At 40.3% G+C, this 22,634-nt stretch overlaps 1 protein-coding gene across 5 annotated transcripts in view; it reads right to left on the bottom strand.

The window, feature by feature from the left end:
• Positions 1-675: 675 nt before the first annotated feature.
• The window catches only part of PRR14L (proline rich 14 like), a 36,786-nt gene continuing 14,827 nt past the window's right edge, over positions 676-22,634 (bottom strand). For all 5 annotated transcript variants that reach the window (XM_048822165.2, XM_048822164.2, XM_075120238.1 and 2 more), the window contains 6 exons: positions 12,705-18,804; positions 8,511-8,579; positions 7,797-7,965; positions 6,835-6,941; positions 5,215-5,286; positions 676-4,340 (listed from right to left, as the gene is read on the bottom strand). In XM_048822165.2, coding sequence (XP_048678122.2) covers positions 4,064-4,340; positions 5,215-5,286; positions 6,835-6,941; positions 7,797-7,965; positions 8,511-8,579; positions 12,705-18,804 — 6,794 coding nt within the window. In that variant the 3' untranslated portion in view covers positions 676-4,063. The remainder of the gene's footprint in view (positions 4,341-5,214; positions 5,287-6,834; positions 6,942-7,796; positions 7,966-8,510; positions 8,580-12,704; positions 18,805-22,634) is intronic.

Genomic DNA, 22,634 nt, shown 5'->3' on the forward strand with positions numbered 1-22,634 from the left:
TTACTACTTTGCAGAGGTTAACCTTGTCATGCAACACTAACTGCTATGTATAGTGTAGTAGGCCTGTGTTTAATACCCCAGTTCTCTCCCCACCTTCTTTGGGGCAGCAAAGCTATATAGAAGCAGTGGAATTCAGAAGGAGCAGTGCAACACTCAGCAGCTACCCCAGCTAACCAGTGACTTCTTTGGCATGTTGGTGCTTGCAACATGTAGCCTCTGGTTTGGACAGGAGAGAGCAGAGGGGAAAAAAGGAATGAATCAGACAGGGACAGAATACAGAATTCATGCAGCCCATCCTGCACTTGCCAGTGTTGTTGGGTAGTTTATAAACAGGAAAACATTAGGACCAAGGACCTTACCTGAGCACCTAGGTGGTGTTTGGAGATTTGTTTTTCTGTACTGTACACAAGCCTGCATGCAGTTTCTTCATCTCATGTGTGTGCAAAATGTTACACAGTAGCCTAAACAGTTACTGGCTAAAGAGAAGCAATATTTGCACTTCTATTCAAGGATTTCAAAACACTTTACAGACAATGAATTCATTCTCACAGCTCCATTAAGAGACAAATATTATCCTCCTTTCACAGGTGGGAAACCTGAACTAACTTAAGGCACAAAATAAGAGTGGTATTTGAGGGATTAAAAACCCAAAGTCTTTAGTAAACAACTGAAAGATTCTCAAAAAAAATTTATTTCCATAAATTAAAAACACACACACAAAAGAAAAAAAAAATCAGTGGAATTTTAGATTCACAAACTATTAAACAGAAACTAATCTGCAGAGGCATAATAGAGGCTAATGTTACAAAGAGAGTACAAATTTCCATTGAGCTATTTATTAACATGATAATATCAGACACACATCTCATTCAGGCAGTTAGCATCCACTCTCCAGCGGAGTGACTGACATCTACCACACCACAGAACCCAACTCTGAATAGGATACAGTAAATGAGAATGGCTTGCCAAAAACCATATCCGGAAAGCATCAGAACTCAAGCGTACACAGTCCTGGAGATACAGGATCATGAAAGCCCCCTCAATATGCATCAAGTACCTTTTGCTGCTTGGTTTGCAGCTGGATGAGAACATTAAGCTTTGATTTCAGTAAAGTAAAAATCCCATCCATCCCCAGCCAACTACGTTTGTCAGATGCTCAGCTTGCATTGCTGGGCTCTTTCCTGAGAGGGTACATGGGGACAACTCTGCAAATTCTCCTTTTAAATGCACTCTCAGTAATTCACAGAGCCATATGTACAAGGTCTTTTCCATACGACAAAAAAAATCCTCATTTGGGTGGCTCCATCTTAGGAAGAGGCAAGTGTACACTTCCTTACGCTAGAGAAAAATGTCAATACCCAAAAGTTTGCATCCTCCACATTTCTCTCATAAAAAGACTACATGGGACAAAAGCAGCTCAGATTGGAGTTTGAGACACCCAATCATTGCACTATTGTCCCTCACAGTATAAGTTGCTGCCACAAACAAAAGTCAGAGCAAGGCTGCTGCTCTAGGAGCACTACAAACAGGAACAGAAGTTGTGGAGAAGCACACAAGCATGATTAAGGTTCGATGACCTGAAGAGAGGGGGCAGGGGGTATCTAGATTAGCTTATACCTTCATTACACAGCTATAAAAAAAAACCCTTGATCATGATAATGCTGAAGTGTTAGAGTTTTCAAAAATCCTGGGGAATGTGGTATGTTGGGGAAATCACAGACCTGAACAGTTCCAGCGATTGTAAGTGAAATGGAGCTGAATATTTTCATTGTGCCTCTCTCTGCTGTAGCAACAAAAAGAGCTTTCTGTGAAATGTTATTTCAAAATGACAATAAACAAGGCTGAGAGGAAAGAAGCAGACAAAGAACAAAAGGTAAAAACAAATTAAATGTTTCAAAGCACATGCTAAGCGGGCAGAACCCTGCTTGGACCTGAGTTTTCTCCCCACCCACCCACTTCACAAACCCCCACTGAGGTTACATCCCAACTCCACCATAGAGCCAGAAGTTCCCTCATTAGCATTAATTCCACATCAGCATTAATTCATTTTGTAATAGTGTGTCATGAAATTCCACATTGTGGCATAAAAATGAAAGCACAGTCAGTCAATATCTGTGCTGATGTCATGAATGTATGGGGAGTTTAAAAAACATTTTAGAAGGCAATATCCACAGTACTGTGATTAGTTATTTTCAGGGATCCCTTTCATGATATGAGGAGGATTGATTAAGGTATCACTTAGTAGCCTCAATGGATCAAATGGACCTGTACAGCAGTAGCCAAAATGGTATGTCAATAGGCCCAAATTTTGCCTCCATCAGCGTAAAACAACCAAAGCGATAGTTTGCATTTCTATTTCAGTTTTCCTCACTGGGTAAAGATGATCAACCCCCAAAACAAGGGTGTAAACAGTGCAAGAATCACAGCAAATGAGCTGAGAACAAAACAAACCCAGAACATTATTCACTGAAGTCACACAGCGCAATCATCCAACATTTCCTGCCTGTTCAAAGTTCTTGAATTTAACAGATGGCTCGTCAGTTTAAGTTCTCTGTCAGGTCAACAACAAAGCTGGCAGACCAGCAAAAAAGATAGCGGGGTATCCTCAACCCATGTTTGGACTGGGTCATAAAGCTCATTCACGAGATGTCTGACGTACACGCTGATTTTGGAGGTAAATAGAAAGTTGCTGTAGGGGCACATAGGTAAAAAAAGTGCAAGTTGCAGGGAAAAGAAACAATGGAACTGTTAAACTTTGAGAATGTCAGCAATGACAGCATCCTATTAAGCTTTGCCTGAATAACTCCTGTAGGCACTGAAGAACAGAAATTACCTGAATTGCAGCTTCAAGTAAGGATCCCAGAGGGGAGCACTGGTCCCTCAAAAGTATGGCTGAGAAACTACCCAGTGCTACTTCAAATTACGAATGGCCTTAAGTTTTTCAAAACCAAACCAAACCACTTTTTATACATTAGGAGGCTTGAGTGAATCTCTTTGTACAACACTAGCCATTAAGTACAGCACTGCTGTATAGTGAAACTCTAATTATATAAGCTATGTGAAGCTCTATCCCAAACTAGAATTCTAAGTTAAAATGGTAGAAAGATGAGATGGAGAAAAATCTTCCTGGCTTGTTCAGGTCAAATTAGTATTCTTGTCAGAATTAAAAACGCTAAAAAGAGTATAAACTTCACACTGAAGTTCCTGGTGCCATGTCTCTGAGCATAGTCCCACTAACTGAACATTAGTAATATCCTTCTGCTACTCCCTACCTTTCCCCCTCCGCCCAAAGGCAAAGCACCAGCAAACCAGGTTAACAAATCCACTCTACAATTTGTTAGAACTTAGCAATTAGCGCCATTTTTCTTAATGTGGGATTAAAAAAACCAAGGCAAGTAACAGTAAAAGGCGCCTTTCATGCAGCAAATAAAGGAAAAACACATACAAAGTGCAACTTGTTTAAGACCTGGTCATGGCTGCTGCTGACTGAGTGTAGGAAGGGCAACTGAATCACAGAAGAAAACTTCTGGGCACAGACATGGAAGTAATTAAAAGCAAACAAACTATTTTTCTTTAATTTTTGACGTTTGTGGAATCTCAAGAACCCACCTACCTAAATTCATCTCTCTGAATTCATCTCACCTACCTCTATCGTCAAGTTGTCTGGACAAGCCACTACAGTAAACAGCAGACTCAAATGAATGTGCAAAAGTTCAGGAGTATTTAGAATCCTAGTGTCATTGAAGGTGTACTATTTCCTCCTTTACTCTTCTTGTCCCACCTGCAGGTGGTGTTTAAACATTAGCCACAATTTCTAAAGAGGCTGGGGAGGAATAGCATGCCTCCTGGCTGTGCTACACTCATGCAGGGGAATTAAAGGATTCTTTCCTGCATCACTAAAACACACACACACACACTAGCACCTCAAAGAGGGTGACAGCCAACAAACGATCATCAGGTATTAGAACTGAGTGGTTGGTAAGGTCTGGAGGAATAGGCAGATCCCTCCCCAAGCAGATCAAAGCATTGAAGGAACCGAGCCATTTCCCACTGGATGCTTCCCTCAGCTTCCAGATGCTTGCTCCCGTTCTTCCTCCTCTGCAAAGAAGGCTTCAAGGTCCATTAGTTTCTGAATCAGGAGGGCATCTAGCTCTCTGCCCTGTAGTGCAGCCTTTTTTGCCCGGGTGAAACTACCCGCCACTTTCACTCTGCTTCGTGCCTTCCTCTTCCGGGGAATAGTGAAGTCCTGGAACTCCAGAATCCGCTTCCTCTTCTGCTGACTGATTGAGATCAAGGATCCATTTTTCTCCTTGGGCTCCTCAAAGATGGTTTCCAGACACCTGGGAAGGGCAAAGGGTAGAAGTTAGAATATCCGAGTGATATACTTCTTCGTTCACAGAAGTGAAAGGAACCATCCTGCAGCATCAGGGAAATGGACTAGATGACTCAGGCCTTTTACATTTCTAACTTCTAGGATTCTACACTTCAATGATCCTTCTGGTGCCTCTTGCATGCAAATTTATCTGGAGCTCATGCTTCTAACCAATGACCACTTCTCTTTAGAAACAGTTTCACATCACCCAGCTGTTAGTATATTTTCTGGATAGTTTCTTGTTGGTGCATAGATATCCAGGTGGAATCTCCCTCTGCCTGCTTTAGTCCAAAAGCGCAGACCAAGGAACAGAGGCATCTTTATCGTAAGGAACAGAGGCATTTAGACCTAGACAAAGGATTTTTTTTAAAAAAGGGGGAAAAAATGTAAAATTGTCTGTAAAGCAGCATTCTTGTTATTTTGCACTGAGGTCCACATGGGGTTTGTCCAGTCCCTATATTCCATGTCAGTATAATTTTGGAATATCTTGTTTGCTTTTGAATTTTGGAAATAATGGGTACTATACATTGGCTGCACAATTAAATGAGTGCAAATAAAAGTTAAATACAAAAAAGTGACATTTAAACATTCAAAATGTATAAGTTCTCAATTCCTGCTACTGTAAACGCCCCATCCCCAATCACTCTCAGATATTAAGGACAGATTTTCAACCTGCTTTCTGAATTACCTTTCTTCAGCAGTTCAAATCAGAGCCATCATTTCAACTCTGTTTTGAAGGGTGCTTATTTTTCTCTTTTTATTTCCATAAGACCTGTAGTTTCATATCTCCAACCAGTTCAATTACATATGCCTCACCCCACCTGTTGGTGAATGTAACCAACCTGGTCGCTGGAGGGGACTTGTAGTTCTTGTTTGTGTAAATTTCTTCTAAACTAAATTCTTTCTTCTTCAGCCTGGGAAAACAAGTAGTGAATGAAGCAATGAAGCCAGGGGAATTTCAGAACCATCTTCCCCTACACAGGCAACTTGACATAGAGAAAGTGTAGTTTTCCTCCCACTCCTCAAACTCCATTAATTAATTTGTAATGAGTTTTAGAAAGAAATCTGAGAAGCTAGTTTTGATGAACCTTTCAAATGGTGCTTGACGAAGTTGTGGGTTGTGACCTGGCATTTCTGCAAGGATGAATGCTCCTCCCAGTATGAAGTGATATTTCTAAAAAATGATACTCAAAGACAAAATAGAAACATACTTTTATAGGACACTGCCTTCTGGGTTATGAATAGGGGTCTACCAAATTCGTGGCTGTGAAAATCTTGTCCATGAAATCTGGTCTCCAGCCACCCAGCTCTGAAGACAGAGCAGAGAGCAGCGGTTGCTGTCCGGGCACACAACTCTGAAGGCAACACCATAGCCAGCAGTATTGGAGAAGTAAGGGTGTCAATACTGCAGCCCCCTAATAGGCTTGCAATTCCCTTTTGGGTTGGGGCCTCCAGTTTGAGAAACGTTGCAGAGAAATCGCACATTTTTTGTGGGTTGGTCATGGCACATGGTTTGAAATTTGCTGTTTATGCCGTGACCAACCCACAAAAAAAATGTTCAATTTCTCCGCAATTTAAGTAGATCCCTTGTTATGAAAAATGGAGAGGAGGAAAAAAACATTTCCATGGCACAAAAGGTTAATTAAAATGGATTTCATCTCTTGAGACTTGGTTTAAAATTTGACTATAGACAAGGGTAATTCTTTTGATGCAATTTCAAATGTAATCTCTGAAGAAATGGATTATCCTCAACCATCCACCAACTTGCCACTTCTACTCTTCAACAGTGGTCCTGGACTAGAACACGTCAGACTCAAGTAAATTGAAAACGCTGTGTATGTAGTTGACATAGAGTCTGCCCAAATTAACATTCAACTTTGGTTTTCCTACATCCTGTTGGACAGTCAGGTAAGTAGAGACTGCAGACAAAAAAAATCTCAGAATTTGGGTTGGTAGGGGATTCTAGAAGGTCATCAGTTTTCTCTCCCTAAACTGTAGCAGGACTGATTTATTTCTAACATACCTGTGTCTACTTGAGTTATTCAAGGCTAGACTATAAGGGGAATTCCATCTCCTTCCTTGGCACCTCATTCCATTGCTGCTTCTAAAGTTTTTCATATTTACTCTAAATATTACTTGGAGTAGTTCCAGTCCATTATTCCTTGTTCTTTCTTTTCTGATTGATGAAAATTGATCTTTGTCCTCTGTAACATTCTATTTGTTTGGAGACAGCTATGTACCTCCTCATTCTTCTATACAGACAACATACTCCGCTCTTAACCTTGGCTTATGGAGAAACTGAGTACCAAGACCACCTAACTCGGAAAAGACTAACTGTGCAAGTAGAGAGAATAGACAGAAGAGGAAAGCCATTTGTTGGAATGGTGATGCTACAGTGCTGGACACACTTCTTAGAAATAGCAGATCCCAGTATCACTGTCCATTTAAGAGAGATATCTCACCTTTTTGGTCTGGGGAGTCCCATGGGGGTGAGGTTAGGGTCTGGTTTGGGAACAGTTTTCCGGATCCGGATCTGAGAAACTCTCTTGGGCCTCTTCTCTGGCTCAGCCTTTTGGACAAAGAGAAAGAAATATAAAATAAAGGAGCAATTGATTACCTATCAGCAGTGTTCTCTTCCACTTGGGGTGTCCATTTTAAGTGTGTGTAAGTAAAACATTGTATGAAACTAAGGCAGGCCACATATCAGGGAAATTTTGTAGTATAACACTTTTTTGGCAACAAAATGTACATGCTCCACGCAATACAAATGTATATCCATTTTGACTGTAATGTATGAAACATCAAGCCATTCAGCAAGGAGAGTGACTGAGTGATGCAGCTTCATCACTGAGTTTCTTCAAATCAAACCTGGATGTCTTTCTCAAAGAAATGCTCTATTTCCACCACAGATTATTGGGCTTGATGCAGGAATCATGGGGACAAATTCTATGACTTAGGACATCAGACTAGATGGTTACAGTGGTCCCATTTGGCTTTAAAAAAAAAAAATCAAATCAATGAATCTTGCTAATGTTTTTCAGTGCAATATACCAAGGGCTTTCTGGGAAAGGTAAGGAGGAAAGCAGTCTTCCAGAATTCTCTTCTGCTCCCATAGGCCCTCTATCCCTTTATGTTTTGCTTACCTCTTTCTGCTTCAGCACCAACTACTCCCAATTAACGCAGGAGTAGCATAGACCAGAGGAATGCAAGGAGCTCTCTCTATCAGTGGTAAAAGCTCTGCCTTTATAGTGATCCAGGTCCTGTGTGCCTGGGGAATGAAGGTCCAAGCTCAGACCTAAACCCTAATCCTTGTCTAGTTGCAATGCGACACTAGATTACTAGGTTAACAAAGCCACCATTTTACTGTGTGCACAAACACTGGCTGCCTGTCTACTTCCACTAATGAAGGCAAGAAGACACTCACTTTTTTCAGTTCGGTGGCGCTCTGGGATGTTGGACATAGTGGGAGAGAAGCATCGAGTTCATCAAAGGGATGGACCTGTAATTCAGGTACTGAAAGCCTGAGTGGAGATATTGCTGATTCTGGAAATGTGCAAGACTCTGGTAGCAAATCAGAGAGTGAACGTTCCAGCCTATAAATTTGGGGGGGAAGGGGGAGGAGGAGAGAGGGAAAAGGGGGATGAAGAAGAGAGAATATTTAGATTAATGATGGATTTTTATTGTGACAGTATTCTAGAATATAGGCCATATTATAAATTAGAACCTTGACTGGATTGCTCCAACTGTTTGCTTTGTTCACTAGATATATTTAAAAGGAGACTGATCTCCCACATAAGCACCAAAGGTACATGTGAGTGAATACCAGTGTTTGAAGTCCAGCTCTTGAACAAGATAAAGTACCTCAGGTGAGAAAATGGACCACAATAATTTCATGCATCTTCATGACAAGCAGCACAGAAGGTCTGAAAGGTTATCTACATTTGCTACATTCAGCATCTACTGTTGTGTGTATAAACATACCCATATGGGGGCCATTCAGAATCGGTGTTACACTGCAGTTTTGGCAAACAAACCCTTGTAAAGGGATCTACCAAAACCTGAAAAGCCAGACTGCCAGAATGTGGAAAAACTCATGTTCCCACCATATGTAACAAATATTACAGAGTAAGAGTCTTACCTTATCTCAGCACCCGTGGTCCTTGCAGCTTCTGTTCCCTGGACAGTCATGTGCGGTAACACGGCATAACTAGTTCAAAAAGAACAAACAAACAAAGCTAAATTAGGTCTACACCAGAAAAGGGGAGGAAAGACTTCATCAGTATAATCTAGACTCCAAGGAAGCAAAGAAATGTCAGGGATGTCAAAGTACCCTCTCTTTACCCCACCCCATTCCCACCAAAAACCTAACATGACAGCAACCTACATTTGTCATTAGTTTCTAAGATTCACTGACAAATTATCCAGGAGGGAAATACTTCTATTTTCACTTCTTAACTGAAAAGTAAGATGAAGAAACTCAGAAAAATTCAGAAGGGGAGGAAGCTTGTTTTAGTATGAAAGCTGGAGGTGTTTTCAAGAGACCCTGGGTTCTCCATTCCAAGCTGGTTTTGTGTGTTTGTTTGAAAGGTAAATTTAAAGTAACAAAAAAACAAGCCCTGACAGACTTGTCTGCCAAACAAAAGGAGCATGGTAGCCAAACAAGTATGATCAAGGACTTCCACAAGATTAACTCCACATCCTCTCTAACTTCTGTTGGAATGCTCTTAATTGATGGGAATATCAAAGTCTATTCTATAAAGACTACTGGCTACACAGATCTATAGAAAAAGGACCAACACAGCAGTTTGGGATCTTCTAAGGCTAAGCTTCTATTTTTTGTATGTGCACTATTCGCATCACACACAAGAAAAATTAAACAACTCAGTTATCTGGAACAGTTTTGATTTCATTTGTTAAGTTTAAGGCCATGTCTACACTACAAAATTAAGTCAACCTAACCTACACTGGCATACAGCCACCACAGTAATTACATTGCTTGTGCAAGTCTACACTTTGCTCCTTGTGTCGGTGGTGTGTCTCCTCAACAGGAGTGCCTGTATCAATTGTACTGTCAGTGTGGGGCACTGTGGGACAGCTCCTGAAAGCCAGTAACAATTGAAGTAAACACCACAGTGTCTACACTGACACTGTGTCGACCTAAGTACATCAACTGTGACTCTACACTGCTCATGGAAGTGGAGTTATTAGGTCAGCAAGCAGAGCAGTTACGTTGGCAGAAGCAAAATTTAAGTGTAGACACTTCCATAGTTAGGTTGACATAAGCTGCATTCTGTCAAATTAACTCTGTAGTGTACACCAGACCCAAGTCCCTTACCTGTTCTCTCCATGTGCCTATAACTAAATATATTCAACCCTACTAAAGTTAGAAAGCTTGACACTTAGATTGGGACACATGGAAAACAATCTGTTAAGAAGCATATTTATACTTTTGCTGTAGATTGCAGACAGCATAGCAGCAGTAGGCATGGAAGACACTTACATAGATACCCGATGAATTTATTTACCACATTTATCATTAAGTGACACATGTACAGTGCTTCTTCTCCACCAGTATTCTAGTCACTACTAGTCTGGCAGTGCTAGAATTTGAACTGGTAGTTTGTGCATGGAAGTCTCACCTGTTGGTAACAAAATATTCTGCTTCATGCAGTAAAAATGCAGGTAAGAATGATGAAAACATTCCACTCCTCTAAAAAGTTTAGTCTCAGAAAGGCAGTAATGTGGAATAAGGTTTTGCTTAAAGTAAAAATTCTGATCACTGTCTGGTAGCAGCAGCTTTACAGGAAGGAAAAAAACATTCCAGTGTTCACTGCCTGGTCAGTTATGAAAAAGCCAAAGCTAAATGAAAGAATCCAACTGGAAGGGAACTTTCTCATCACAAGAAAAGGTCCATGTGAAGCTTAGGCCTGCTATGATTGATAGTGTCAAACTCTGCTGACATTCGTACATGTCAAATCCTTTCCCGATATTCACCCATCCTCATCAGAATAGCCTAATAAATTTTTGATCCTATTAAGTGCGGACATGGAGATGGTTACTTGGCCTTGGCATATATTGCAGCAAATATATTTCTCCACAAAGCAGCAGCAATTCCTTCATGAAAGACTGAGTACAAGATTCAGTCCCCCTCGCACTTCTGCCTAATTTAGAGATTACACCCTTTTTAAAATAAAAATTGAACATCTTACTAGTTTATCCAAATATTTATAACATGTTTTGAGTTTTTAAATTTTTTAAAATGATATTTCACAGCTTCTGTTTTAAACATTTATGCTGGCTTTTCCTCCCACATTGTCTTATGACCAAATCCTTCAAAATATCACTTTGATTGCCTATTTTAGAAGCAGAATTTGTTCAGTGCTGTACTTGAGAGTTCATTGAGCATCACCCTTTCCAGCTATTATAGCATGCTCCAATGACTTCTCTTTAAAAAAGCTGTGAGTGGGACAGAAGAGTCAACCACAATTTCTTCTCACTTTAAGAACGTAACATTTCTTGGACTGAATTTTAGGGACCGCATACTGCATTTCAGACTCTTGTTATCTGTCCTGAGAAGTACTTAGATTTTACTTGGCTTTTCTCCATTAGTAGTAAAGTACATTTCAGAGTGATTTTTTAAAATTGGCCTTTAAATGCAGGGATTAAATCTTCACTTATGTTAACAGACTGATAGTCTGCAATCACAGTACAGCCTGTTAGATAGTCTGACTTGTGTGGAAAAAAAGAGTGGGAAGAAAGGCTGATGCCCAAAAAACTAGCTTATCAAGTGCTGCACTCAGCATTAGCTTCCCATGCCAAGTGCTACATCTCTCAGCTCAAAATAATAAAAACTCACCTGATACACAGATGTAAATTATAAAAAAAAAGGGTTTACATTTTTCTTAGGATAGTGGTGGTGATTAAGAGTTACCAACTCTGCTCAGTTCTCAAACTATGGCTGGACCTGGTCACTCCAACACAGTTATGAATCTATATTATAAAAAGCTGTACTTGAAATATTGCTTCACAAAGTCTGGCAGAGAGATCACAGCTCCACAGGATGATAAAGTTGGTTCCATAGGATACTATTCAGCTCCATTCTTTTACTCCCTAGGAGTTTTATTTAAAAAGTTCCAAAGCTTATGCTTTACACTTGAACTGGTATAGAAGGTTGTCAAGACCTTGGTAGACCAAGAGAATTTAAATCAGTGGACTGAATACTTGATTAGCTCTGGCCAGCAAGGGCCACTTTAAACTTCAAAGGTCTCAGTTCACAGATAGTGAAATGTATGTAGTTAGTTATCTGGCAAGATTTTTTGCCTATACTAATAGCCGAACAGGGACACAGAGAAGCCAAGTTCAACATTTCTTTAGAGATCACAGTGGTAGGCAAGAGAATTCATCAGTTTATCTATTTTAATTTATAGGCTTTTCTATAGTGCTCATAATTGTAGTATTTGAGTACCTCTCAAACAGCCCACCCCTGTGAGGTTAGGCAGCAGAATTATCCTATATTATAAATGGGACAACTGAGGCACAGAAATGTCACACAGGAAGCTTGCAGCAGCTGCAGAGCCAGTGGTCCCATCTCTCTTCATTCCCCATGTAATGCCTTAACAAGTCCACCCTTCCTCTCATGCAATTAGCAGCAAAAGAAAAAAAACAAACAGTCTTTATTCCTCTCTTACTCCTTTTTAGTTTGATAAAAAGGCCAAAATTCATCAGTGATCTCGGTGGAGCTGCACTTATTTATGCTAACAGTGCATCTTGCAGGACGGTCAACAGGAACAGTTATACAGAACAGGTTACAATTAAAATTAATGTAGAACAATTCATTAGAATGCGATTAAAAGTTCAACTGGGTGCAACACAATTATTCCTTTCTGTTCAGATTTAGAATTTGCCCAGCCACGTAAATCCATCTGGTCATGGCTCAAGCTAGACTGGTAACTCAGGTGTCTGAAAAACTTTCCTACCTCAAAAATCTAGTAGCTCTGCAGTCATTTAGAACAGAGTTAGTGAAGTAGCTCACCTTTCTGCAATATATATTCTGGTGCACGCTGTGTATGTATTGCAGAGAGGCAGAAGAAGAAGAGTTAGCGGTTCTGCCAGAAGAGATTATTAAAGAAACCAATGAAAACGTACTCAAATTCAGATAACAGAGATGGTTCTGTACGGAAGAGTCTTCTATTGAGCCATTTCCTGAGTGGAGTGTGCAGGAAGTACCGGAAACTGACCCTCTACTCCAAACTCTAATACCCCTCTCCCTCCCCAAAAGCTGCAACTATATACACTATGTATTTATTCTCAGAAAGAAGTTGATGGATTTTACCTGTTCTCGATGCCCAGACTTGGCTGCCACTTGCAGTGATTGGAATGGAGAGGAGTGAATTCGGAGGGACAGGCAGAAGGACCATGCTGGCTCCATATGGAAAGTACCCTGCCCAGTGAGTAGGGCCATGAAGAGAAGAGGTCATCTGATACCGAAGATGGAGACCTTAACCCTTTCAAACCCTGTGTGAATTGTGACATAAACAGTCTCTGGACAGTAGGAATTCGACGGGTTACATTTCTTCTTTTTGTCCAGATCCTGTAACATCCAGAGGAAGAAAGTGCTAACACTGTGTGAAGGCCAAGCATGGAGCACCCTGTTCTTCTTTTAGCTATGGGATTTCTCCTAATGTCATGACTAGGGATTACAGCCTCTGTGGTTGTTAGAGTAGAAGAGTGCAGCTCCCTACTGAGATTAGCGTCTTCCCTGAAAGCTGCTGTACCTGAGTAGCTTTGGGACAGGAGGAAAGAGAAGGTCCATTTTGAAGGCTGTGACGGATGTACTGGTGCCTCTCCTAAAGCTGGTATATCAGGTACACACTGTTGGGATGTAATCCCTCTGAGGTTTATCAAAGAATCAGAGTCCAATTTTATATGAAAAGAAATTGGGGAAATGGGGGTATTGAAGACTGATGATGGAATGTTGCTACTCAAGTCTAAAATGTGTATTTTGGTGTAGTCTACAGGATAAAGTGCCAATGGCTGAAGGTTGAACATCTTGGTGCACAAGCCATCAGCCTGGTGAGAGTTTAACTTCATGTTAATGCATGAAAAACCTTCCAGTAGCTTTTTAGATCTAAGTTGGCTGAACCTTTCGACCATTGGACGTTCAGAGGAACATTGCAGAGTCTTTAACCTGTGGGTGCTTTTGGGTGGGGCCAGCAGTTTATTGGCCATAGTAGACAGCCTGCTTAACAGTATTGGTTCTTTGGTACATTTACTAAGTTTCAAGCTGTTCAACAAACTGCACCTATTGGCTCTCTGCTTTGACATATGGTCGAGTCTCATGGCTATTTCTGCTTCCATTACTGATGGTTTACATGCAAAATATACAGAGCTGAGGAGTTTGTGTTCTTGCATAGGAACAGTTTCAGGGAAATTCCTTATAAAAGCTGAGCTTTTAACTTTGTTACTTTTTCTTACAGTTTTTAGCTCATCTGGTGTGGGGACCTTTTTGCACTTCCTTCGTGGCTGCTTCTTTAATGAAAAAAGTCCTCTTAGTTTGTGTGTACTTCCAAAGGCACCGTGGATTTCATCATCCCCAGCAAAGCTTTTAGCTTGTGGTTGAGAGAGAGAAACAGGAATGAAAGGGGTATTATCTGCTGACAATTCAATGTGGGTCCCTAAATGAAAGCCCAGGCTTTCCACTTCTGAGTCCATAGTCTTCATATGCTCTGACTTATCTTCATCCTTGGAAATCTTTGGCCTTTTGACTCCTTGTAAAGTGCTATATATTTGTTTATTGTCACTATCATTTATACTGCTCATGACAGCAAAGAGCTGCTCTCCAGGACCTTCGATCTTCATGACTCTTGAAGATGCTACCAGTCCATCTGAAGAACTATCTAAAGGCTCACTATCAAACATCACACTCTCCTGCAATGGGATTTTTGCTTTCTCTTGATCTTTTGACTCCTTTATTTGCTGTGCTTGCCCCTTACGGAGTAGGATGTTTTGAGCTGGATATTCTTCAGTCTCCTCACACATCTTTCGCTTAAGAGTTTGACATTCACCTACTTTGCCCAATCTCTCTGCATCAGACACCTCATTTTCTGCACTGATTGAGTCATGTGGTATCTTCATTTGGTCTCCTATAACCTCCTTCCTGTTGTCTTTGCTCTGTGAATTTAATTCATAAGGCAGACACACTTCGCTGCAATCGAGACATTTTAAAGATGCTTCTGTGTCGTTTTTTGACAGCTTATTGCTACATACTGTGTTATAATGGACTTCTGATGTTTCTTTGTTAACTAAGTCTTTAGATTGCAAATAATTGTCTACGATTTCTGAAAGCAACTTGACATCTCCTAATTCTGAATGATCTTTAACGTAACTTTTCCCTTTATCTGAAAGGTTATTCAAACTCCATTCTGGGATCTGTTCAGTAGAGTAGGTTTGTGAAGGCTTTTCATAAGTCTCAGCATTCAGAGGCACACAGCTTCTAACTTCGTCACCGGAACATTTCAAGTCTTCTAGCAAAACTCCTAAATAATTTTTATGGTCAAAAATAGAATGCATTGGCTTCTTTATTTTTTCTGCAGTTACTGCATTTTGCCTCTGGTCGTCTACAGATGGTCTTTTAAACTTCTGTACACAATCAATACTGTCTGATGAAATTACATCCATCTCTTTTACAACTGGCTCTGCACTTACAGACTTCTCCTTGCTGTGAGCATGAGAAGCCGTACACACTTCTAGTTTAACTGCATCATTTAGGGAGCTAATTGCTTTTTCTCTCTCTTCAGATGGGCTGTCGTTGCCATCAGCTCTTCTCTCAAATGACTCTATCAGCTGAAGAGGTTCTATAGCAGAATAGTCATGACAGAGGGCATTTGCTGAAGACGAATCCTGGTCAACTATCTGTGCATTCTCAGATGATGCAGGCAGCTCATCTTTTTGAGGCAGGCAGATTTCTGAGTTCTGAGTTAAAGGTGTTTCTGAAATTACTCCTTTCAAACTGGAAAGCTCTTGATTCACACAGAACTCTTCAGACTGCACTTGATTTACGCGCTCTTGACCATCAGCAACTGTAAAAGTCACAAGTTCTGGCTGAGGACAAGCTTTATTTCTTTCTATGATTCTATGATTTACTGAAGAATCCAACAGTAAGCATGTTTCATTTGTGATCTCTGGAACGAGAGTCATATCTTCTGGTACACATGAAAGACTCTTGCAGGCTGACTGAGACACAGAAAAGGATTCAACAATGGTCTTAATTTTATTTTCCGGGCCCATAACCAAGCTACCCGTGTTCAATAATGCAGAAAGTTTGGTATTTTCTGCCAATATTGTATGTTCTTCTTTTTGATCTTCCTTTGCACTGCTGAGAGAGTCTGTGTATTCTGAATGGTTCACATTTACCAAACTTTTGGAAGAACTACAGCCCACCATACTTCCTTTGAAAGTTCCTTGATCTTCCCTTGTACTGCTACCTACATTATCAGATTCTTTTAATTCTACTTTCTCCCCTTCCGATAGATCACTGATGGAATTTGTGTATTCGGAACAGTCTGTATCTACCATACTATTGGAAGAGTTATCCACCATTATTTCTTTGAAAGTTCCTTGAAAACTCTTTTCTCTTAAAGACTCATGAACCAGTGGAGTTGTTTCTTCATCTTTCTTTAGAGTTAATGATTCATTTTCCTTGGAGCGGATAGATCTTTTAGGTTCATCCACTGAACTTGTCAAAGTTTGTACACCAGTGTTGGACATGTCTAAGTCATACTGTTGGAACTCTAGAACTTCATCGGCTACTCGGATTTCATTTTGCTTGTATGAAACCGGCCCATTAAGCTCACTTTGACATGCAAGATATTGATTTTCCACCTGACAAATGGTCTCATTTGGTTGCTTTGAATGTTTAAAACCTGACAATTCTAAGTCAAAGGATTGGTCCAAATGTTTTTCATGACTTGGGATGCTGGAGTTTGTGTCATTCTTTGAAGTGCCGTCTTCAGAAAAATTGTATTCACAAGGTAACACAGTCTTCTTGTACATCTTTAATTCTCCCTCTCCCAGGACTACTGTTGTGTTGCCAAGATCAAGATGGATACCAAATATGGTTTTGTTCAAATCTCTGTTGACTGACTCTTCACTAGTCTCATTTTGGTGACTGCCTTCATGAGCTTTTACACTATCCACAGTTTCTATTCTATCAATTTCATCTTTCTGTAATGCACAAGAGTTAATTTGTTCTTGTCCCTTATCTGTATCAGAAGTTCTCTCTGTGGTGCCAGAATCTAGCCTTTTCTCTGTTATTTCACTCTGGCCATCATAGAGTTTCAAGCTTTCTACTTCGATATTTGTATTTGAAATCTCCACTTCTGATAATCTAGTCGTGGACTCATCTGGAGTGCAAGCTGAATGCAATAGCTGCTCTGCTGTGGAAGTACGATTTGCCATATACTGAAACATATTGCTGCAATTCCAACTATCTTCACAAGGAACAGATTCACATGCTACATGAGTGTTCTCCTCAGGACGGTTGACTGCTTTTTTATCATTATGTACAAGTAAGTCTCCCGTTTCCAAGCCATTGACTTCTTCAGTCTTCAATTTAGTCTGCACTTTAAAAGAATCCTTGTTCAGTGTAGCATTATCCAAGCTGGTTCTATCTGATAAGATGAAGCAGGTCTTGACAGCTGAACAGTGGTCTTTTATACACTGGTCATTATGAGTATACATATTACTTTCTTCATTTTCCATATCAGTGACCATCTTCTCTGTAGCCCCCAGTGCAAAGTGGATGCTCTTCTGGGGACCTTCACTTGCTACATTAGACGTATTGAAATTCCTGTGATTTACTAAAGACAATTCTTCATTTTTATGAAGCAGAAGGCCCGTATGTTGTGTCTCCAGTTTTGCAGAAGCAAGGATGGATTCTTTTTTAGACAGTCTGTACAGGTACACATCTCGGTTTGAAACTATATCAGTATTACAAGAAGAAAGTTCACTTATAACTCCAAGAGACACTCTTAATTTTTCTGCATCATGACTAAGAGCTTCACCTAGTGTGGAAGCAAAGTTAGTTTCTTTGCATGCAGGCAAGTTAACATTAACACAATTTGCTTCTGGAGCGTTACCAAAACTGTTGTTCAGATCTTCTACCACTGAACTGCTGTTGGTTTCCTTTTCAAACAGTTGTGCCTCAAGGGAAACTTCACCTACCTTGGTGCCATAGTCCAGAAAGTCATGAACAGTAGGAGGAGAGTTTGCATATTTATTGTAGATATTATAGCATGTATGCATGTCTCGAGTCTTAATACTGACAAGGTTTTTTGTGTCCACCAATAGAGTGCCATTTTCTTTTGTATGTTGTTTTACTATATCACCCCAGCACACATCATTAATAAATATTTTCCACTGGTCCCCACCCTTTTTCAAGCTATTAATTTTTGAGGGGATTCTTAAATCTCCTTTTGGAAACTCCTCAGTTGATGAAGCAACAGAACTAGGAACTGGCGAATTAGAGCTCTCTGAATGAACGCTTTCTTGAATATCATGCCCACTATTCATGCCACAACTGTTCTTCATAGCAGTTTCTCTCTGGATTTCAGCAGCTTTCCCAGAACCATAGGTGTATGAATGGTCAGTGCAACTATCCGTTTCCGATTGTTCGGGCTCATCACTGGACATTTCTTCACTCTGCACTGGAGAGAGCTGTTCTTCCACCATAGGCTTGGAGATCCAGTTCTCTAGAAACTCAGTTCTTTGACTATCATCATCACAGCTTGGGCTTTCTATCTCTTCTGCAAGATACTCCTCCTGTATTTCACAGATCTCAATAGTGTTGTCTTCTAGTGGCATATGTCCAGATTCCAGACTACACAAACTTCTTAATGAACCACATAAAGCTTCAGAGCTTTCTTTTGAGAGAGGCATATCAACTTCAACACTACTTTTAGATACAGAAACAGCACTGTTGTTATGAGGGCTCTTTTCTTCATTTTGCTGGTAAGTCTGGTAACTTGCAGGTGCTGCATTAGTTTCATTAACATGGCTTGATCTAGACAACTCTACTTCTCCAGTCTCTGAATCAAAAATAGCACAACCCATGGTGGTCAACGACATGGTAGTACAGGCTGTTAATCCTCTACATTCTTTTTCTTCTTGTGGATGTTCTTTTGTTGATCCAATCTCCACAACTGTTAAAGGCTCTAAGGGAACTAAGGTGTTGGTTTCTGAAACCTCACCACTGGCCATGGTAGTGTCTATATCTGGGCATTCATTGTTCTCAGGTGGAAGACCTTTACTCACTCTGTCATTCCTGTGTCCTGCTTTACTAAATATCCTAGTCCCATCAGCCTTCATACCTTGTACTTCTTCAGTGGGCTTTGGCAGAATTTCAGGTGTCACCTGTACGTTTGTTTGGTTTTCTTCTGCACAATAAAAAAAAAAAATCAGTACTGCACAATAAATTAAAAAAAACTTCCGTTTTACTTTCTTCTCTACTTAATATACAATTATTAGCAGCACAGTTTTACTGATTGATCCTTAATCACTTTGACAAACCCTACCACCAGTCTACTTTAAAACAAATCAAAATTATATTTTAATCCTAACTGTAACCTATTTGCATGGATATTAAACATACCTGGTATGGATCCAATACTCTGAGTTCTCAGATCACTGTAATTCAGGAGTTCAGAGCCAGAGCTCATAGGAGTTCTATCAAACTAGTGGCAGTGCTTATTTTCAGTAGCATTTTTCTGTGATGAACAGCAAATTAAAATACTGTATGTACAGATTTAGAAGTGTGGGAAGTAGACAAGATGTGTATTTAAATTATCTGGTGGGACAGAGTAAGCTGTTTCAAAATTGAATGAATTTATACTGTCTTAATTGTATTACAGGAGAGATTAAAAAGTCTCCTCTTTTGTACTATAACTTTTGTACAGCCAACTACCGTTCTTCTGCAGACAAGGAACTAGAGGAAGATATGTATGCACTGTTGAAATGAAATTTTACAATGGAGCAACTCTTTCAAGAGCATTTTGCATTTTTATTCCCTTTCTCTCTTCCAATCTATCCAAATATTACCAAAGTTAAAAGTAAGAAGCTTGAGGTGGAAGAGACCCCATTAGATTGTCCAAGTCCATTTCAATACCGAAACAGTCTGATTACATCTTCTTTTTTGTAAATCTCTTCACTAATGCCTCTTCTTTCTCTACAAAAAACGAATGCCTCAGCTTCACCTTCAAAGATTTGAATAAATTTGTTTCCAAGTGTATCTTCTTTTCTAACCACTCCCTTTATTGCCTTCTCCCACTCTTGGGTAAAAAGGATTCTCCTTTAGCAGCCTCTACTTCTGTGCCAGCTAGCTTCCATCAATTCACTGGAAAATTTTTCCTAGTTTGATATTTCTGGATTGGGAATTCATGCCCCTTTTATACAGGTGTTCAGAATGTTATCGTTAAGATCACCAAAGATGTCTATGTGTATGGCTCCATGAACACACACAGCATTCTATTCATTCTCTGTCACTACCTAATCACTGAAGTGCCACCGCATGCAGAACTCGTCTGCCAAAGGAAGCATCCGATGAAACTTGCAGGTCTATCTTATACAACCGGTAAACATATTGGTAGAGATTCAAGTGTGTGCCTTACAAATTCCCTCATAAGTGCTACGGTCGTATCTGCCCAGAGAGCTGCCACAGCTCTTAAGGGTAAGGAGCAAGTCCTGAAGGGAGAGTACGAATTCTAGCTTTAGAAGCCTCTGATACACTTAATTTGATCCACTCAGATACTGAAACCTAAAAGGCTACCTTGCTCACCAGGCAGCTGGTATAGAATAAAGACAGTGTAAAAACATCAGATTGCACTGAGATGAACAGTATATTTTGAGTGCCCTTCTAACATCTACAGAGTATTGAACACAAGTGCTGTATTCCATACACATATAGATGGTTAATTAGCCAAGGTGTCCTGACGAACCTTCTGGTGTCAGGATAGAGTGAAGTCTATTTTCTTTTGAATCCAGTGCACTATTAGTGCTTCAATGTTGGATTTTAAAGTCCGATATTTTAGATGTATTGTCAAGCCCTGACTTAGGGATTTCAGAACATATCTTTGGCCTTGACTTGTACAGTACTGCATGATTGCACCTCCATTGGTGCTTGAACCCATGACCAGGTTCTATAATACAGACTGTTGGGTAACAGTCTAGATGTAGGTAAGGTGGTGTAGAAGGCCAGCCTTCCCTTTTCAATTACTTCCTTTCAAGTGTCATGCAGCTAAACTTCACTTTTCTGGCTCATGTTCAGAACTGGACCCCCAACTGCATATTTTCTCCTGCAGGGAAAGAAGATGGGCAGACAGACCAATAGACTGATCAGGTCAGAAGACCAAGGCTCTTTGGACACTAAGGAACGATCAGAATCACCTTGGCTCTCTCCTTTATATCATTTCGCAGAGTATGAATACAGAAGGCAAGACATACAGAAAGGATTTCAGCCATCTCTTGGACCGGATGTCAACTGCTCTACCCTTGTGGTTCCTTCTCCTGGAAAGGAATCTGGGATGTCTTGTTGCTCAATCTTGACATGCCTAAATCCAGTGAGAGTCCACTCAAAAACCTGACTTGCAATTAAAAAATAATCTTGAGATGGAAGCTTGAATCTATTAACTGTCTGCTGAGCCAGTTTACCAGGACAGTTGATTTTCATTTTATGAGCTCCTGTCATGGATCCTTCCTCCTTTTGTACTGACTTCCCTTCTGTATGTGCACCCCAGCTGTTCAGGTGGCATCTACAGTTATCAAAATGCTGCTCTGGCTCAGTAATCCTGTGACCCGCTAGATACATATTGTTCTTTAGCCATTAGCACAGAGACTTAGCCATCTTTCCTGGAACCTAAGTGCCACAGGTTGATAAATTGGTAAGATATGCCAGGGCAATTAGAGAAGAAAACTAACAATTTCACGTATAGTCTTGCCCAACAGCATGACACTTAGTAGAAACAACAGTCCTTGGCTTTTTGTAGTTAGGGACCTCTTTAGCTGTGTGTTTAACATCCAAGCTCTTTCCTCTCCAGAGAGCTTGTTGTGGCTCTTGCTATCAATTCACACTCTACAGTGAAAGATCAATTTTTCTGGCATCTACCTATTCTTTGTACTGACTTATGACAATACTGTTCTTGTCTAAACATTGAGCTGCATACTGGCTGGCCATTTCCCCTTATTCTCTGTGAGAGCACTCTTAGATATAAGCAAATCATCTAGCAAGGGGCAGACATAGATCTCATCTTGTTTGAGAAAAGTTTACTGACGTTACTAAGTTCTTTCATAAAACTTATGTATATTGCTAGGTGGGAGTGTATTAGAAATGACAGCTACTGTAAGGAAAGCATCCTCTTCTAAAGACAGTGTTATAAAGATGTACAGTCATATGTCTCAGCTTGATTGACAATAGCATTTCACCGTAGAAGATAACCAAAAGAGTGAACCTAAGCATTTCCCTCTTGAATCCCAGCTCTCTCAGACATCATGAATTTTGGCCTAAATTTTCAAAAGTGACGAGTGATTTTGTGTAGCCAACTTCAGACACATTAAGGGACCTGATTTTTCAGAAGGTAAATGCTCAATACTACACCTCTACCCCGATATAACGCGACCTGATATAACATGAATTCGGCTATAAAGCGCTGAAGCAGCGCTCCAGGGGGCGGGGCTGTACGCTCTGGTGGATCAAAGCAAGTTCAATATAATGCGGTTTCACCTATAACATGGTAAGATTTTTTGGCTCCCAAGGACAGCGTTATATCATGGTAGAGGTGTACTTAAAATCTGGTCTTCTTTAAGATAAATTGGTACACCCAAAAGTTGAGACAATATAAAAGTTACAAGTCTCTTTGGAAAAAAGTCAGACATTAAGGTCTGATACTACCCTGCATCCCCCTGGGCCTTTGGGAACCAGGAAGAAAGTATGGACCCAGGGCCACCTCCACTCTCCAAACTTCCTCTGGTTCCCAAATCTAGACTGTTGGGTTGCTGCCTCCATATTTCTTTTTTTTACAGAGAGGAGGTAATTCAATAAAGGAAGATCATTGACTCCCACATGCAGATTTGTAACTATCACTTAGCCCTGATGTGCTATGTTTAGAACCCATTTGTCCAATCCAGTTGGGATTCTCTCTTTGCTAACTTTGTGCAACCTGCCTACTAGGTAGGGCTCTAGTCTACTGTAAACCTACTGGAGACCAAGCAGTAA

The sequence above is a fragment of the Caretta caretta genome, chromosome 15, assembly GCF_965140235.1.
Source record: "Caretta caretta isolate rCarCar2 chromosome 15, rCarCar1.hap1, whole genome shotgun sequence".
NCBI lineage: Eukaryota > Metazoa > Chordata > Testudines > Cheloniidae > Caretta > Caretta caretta.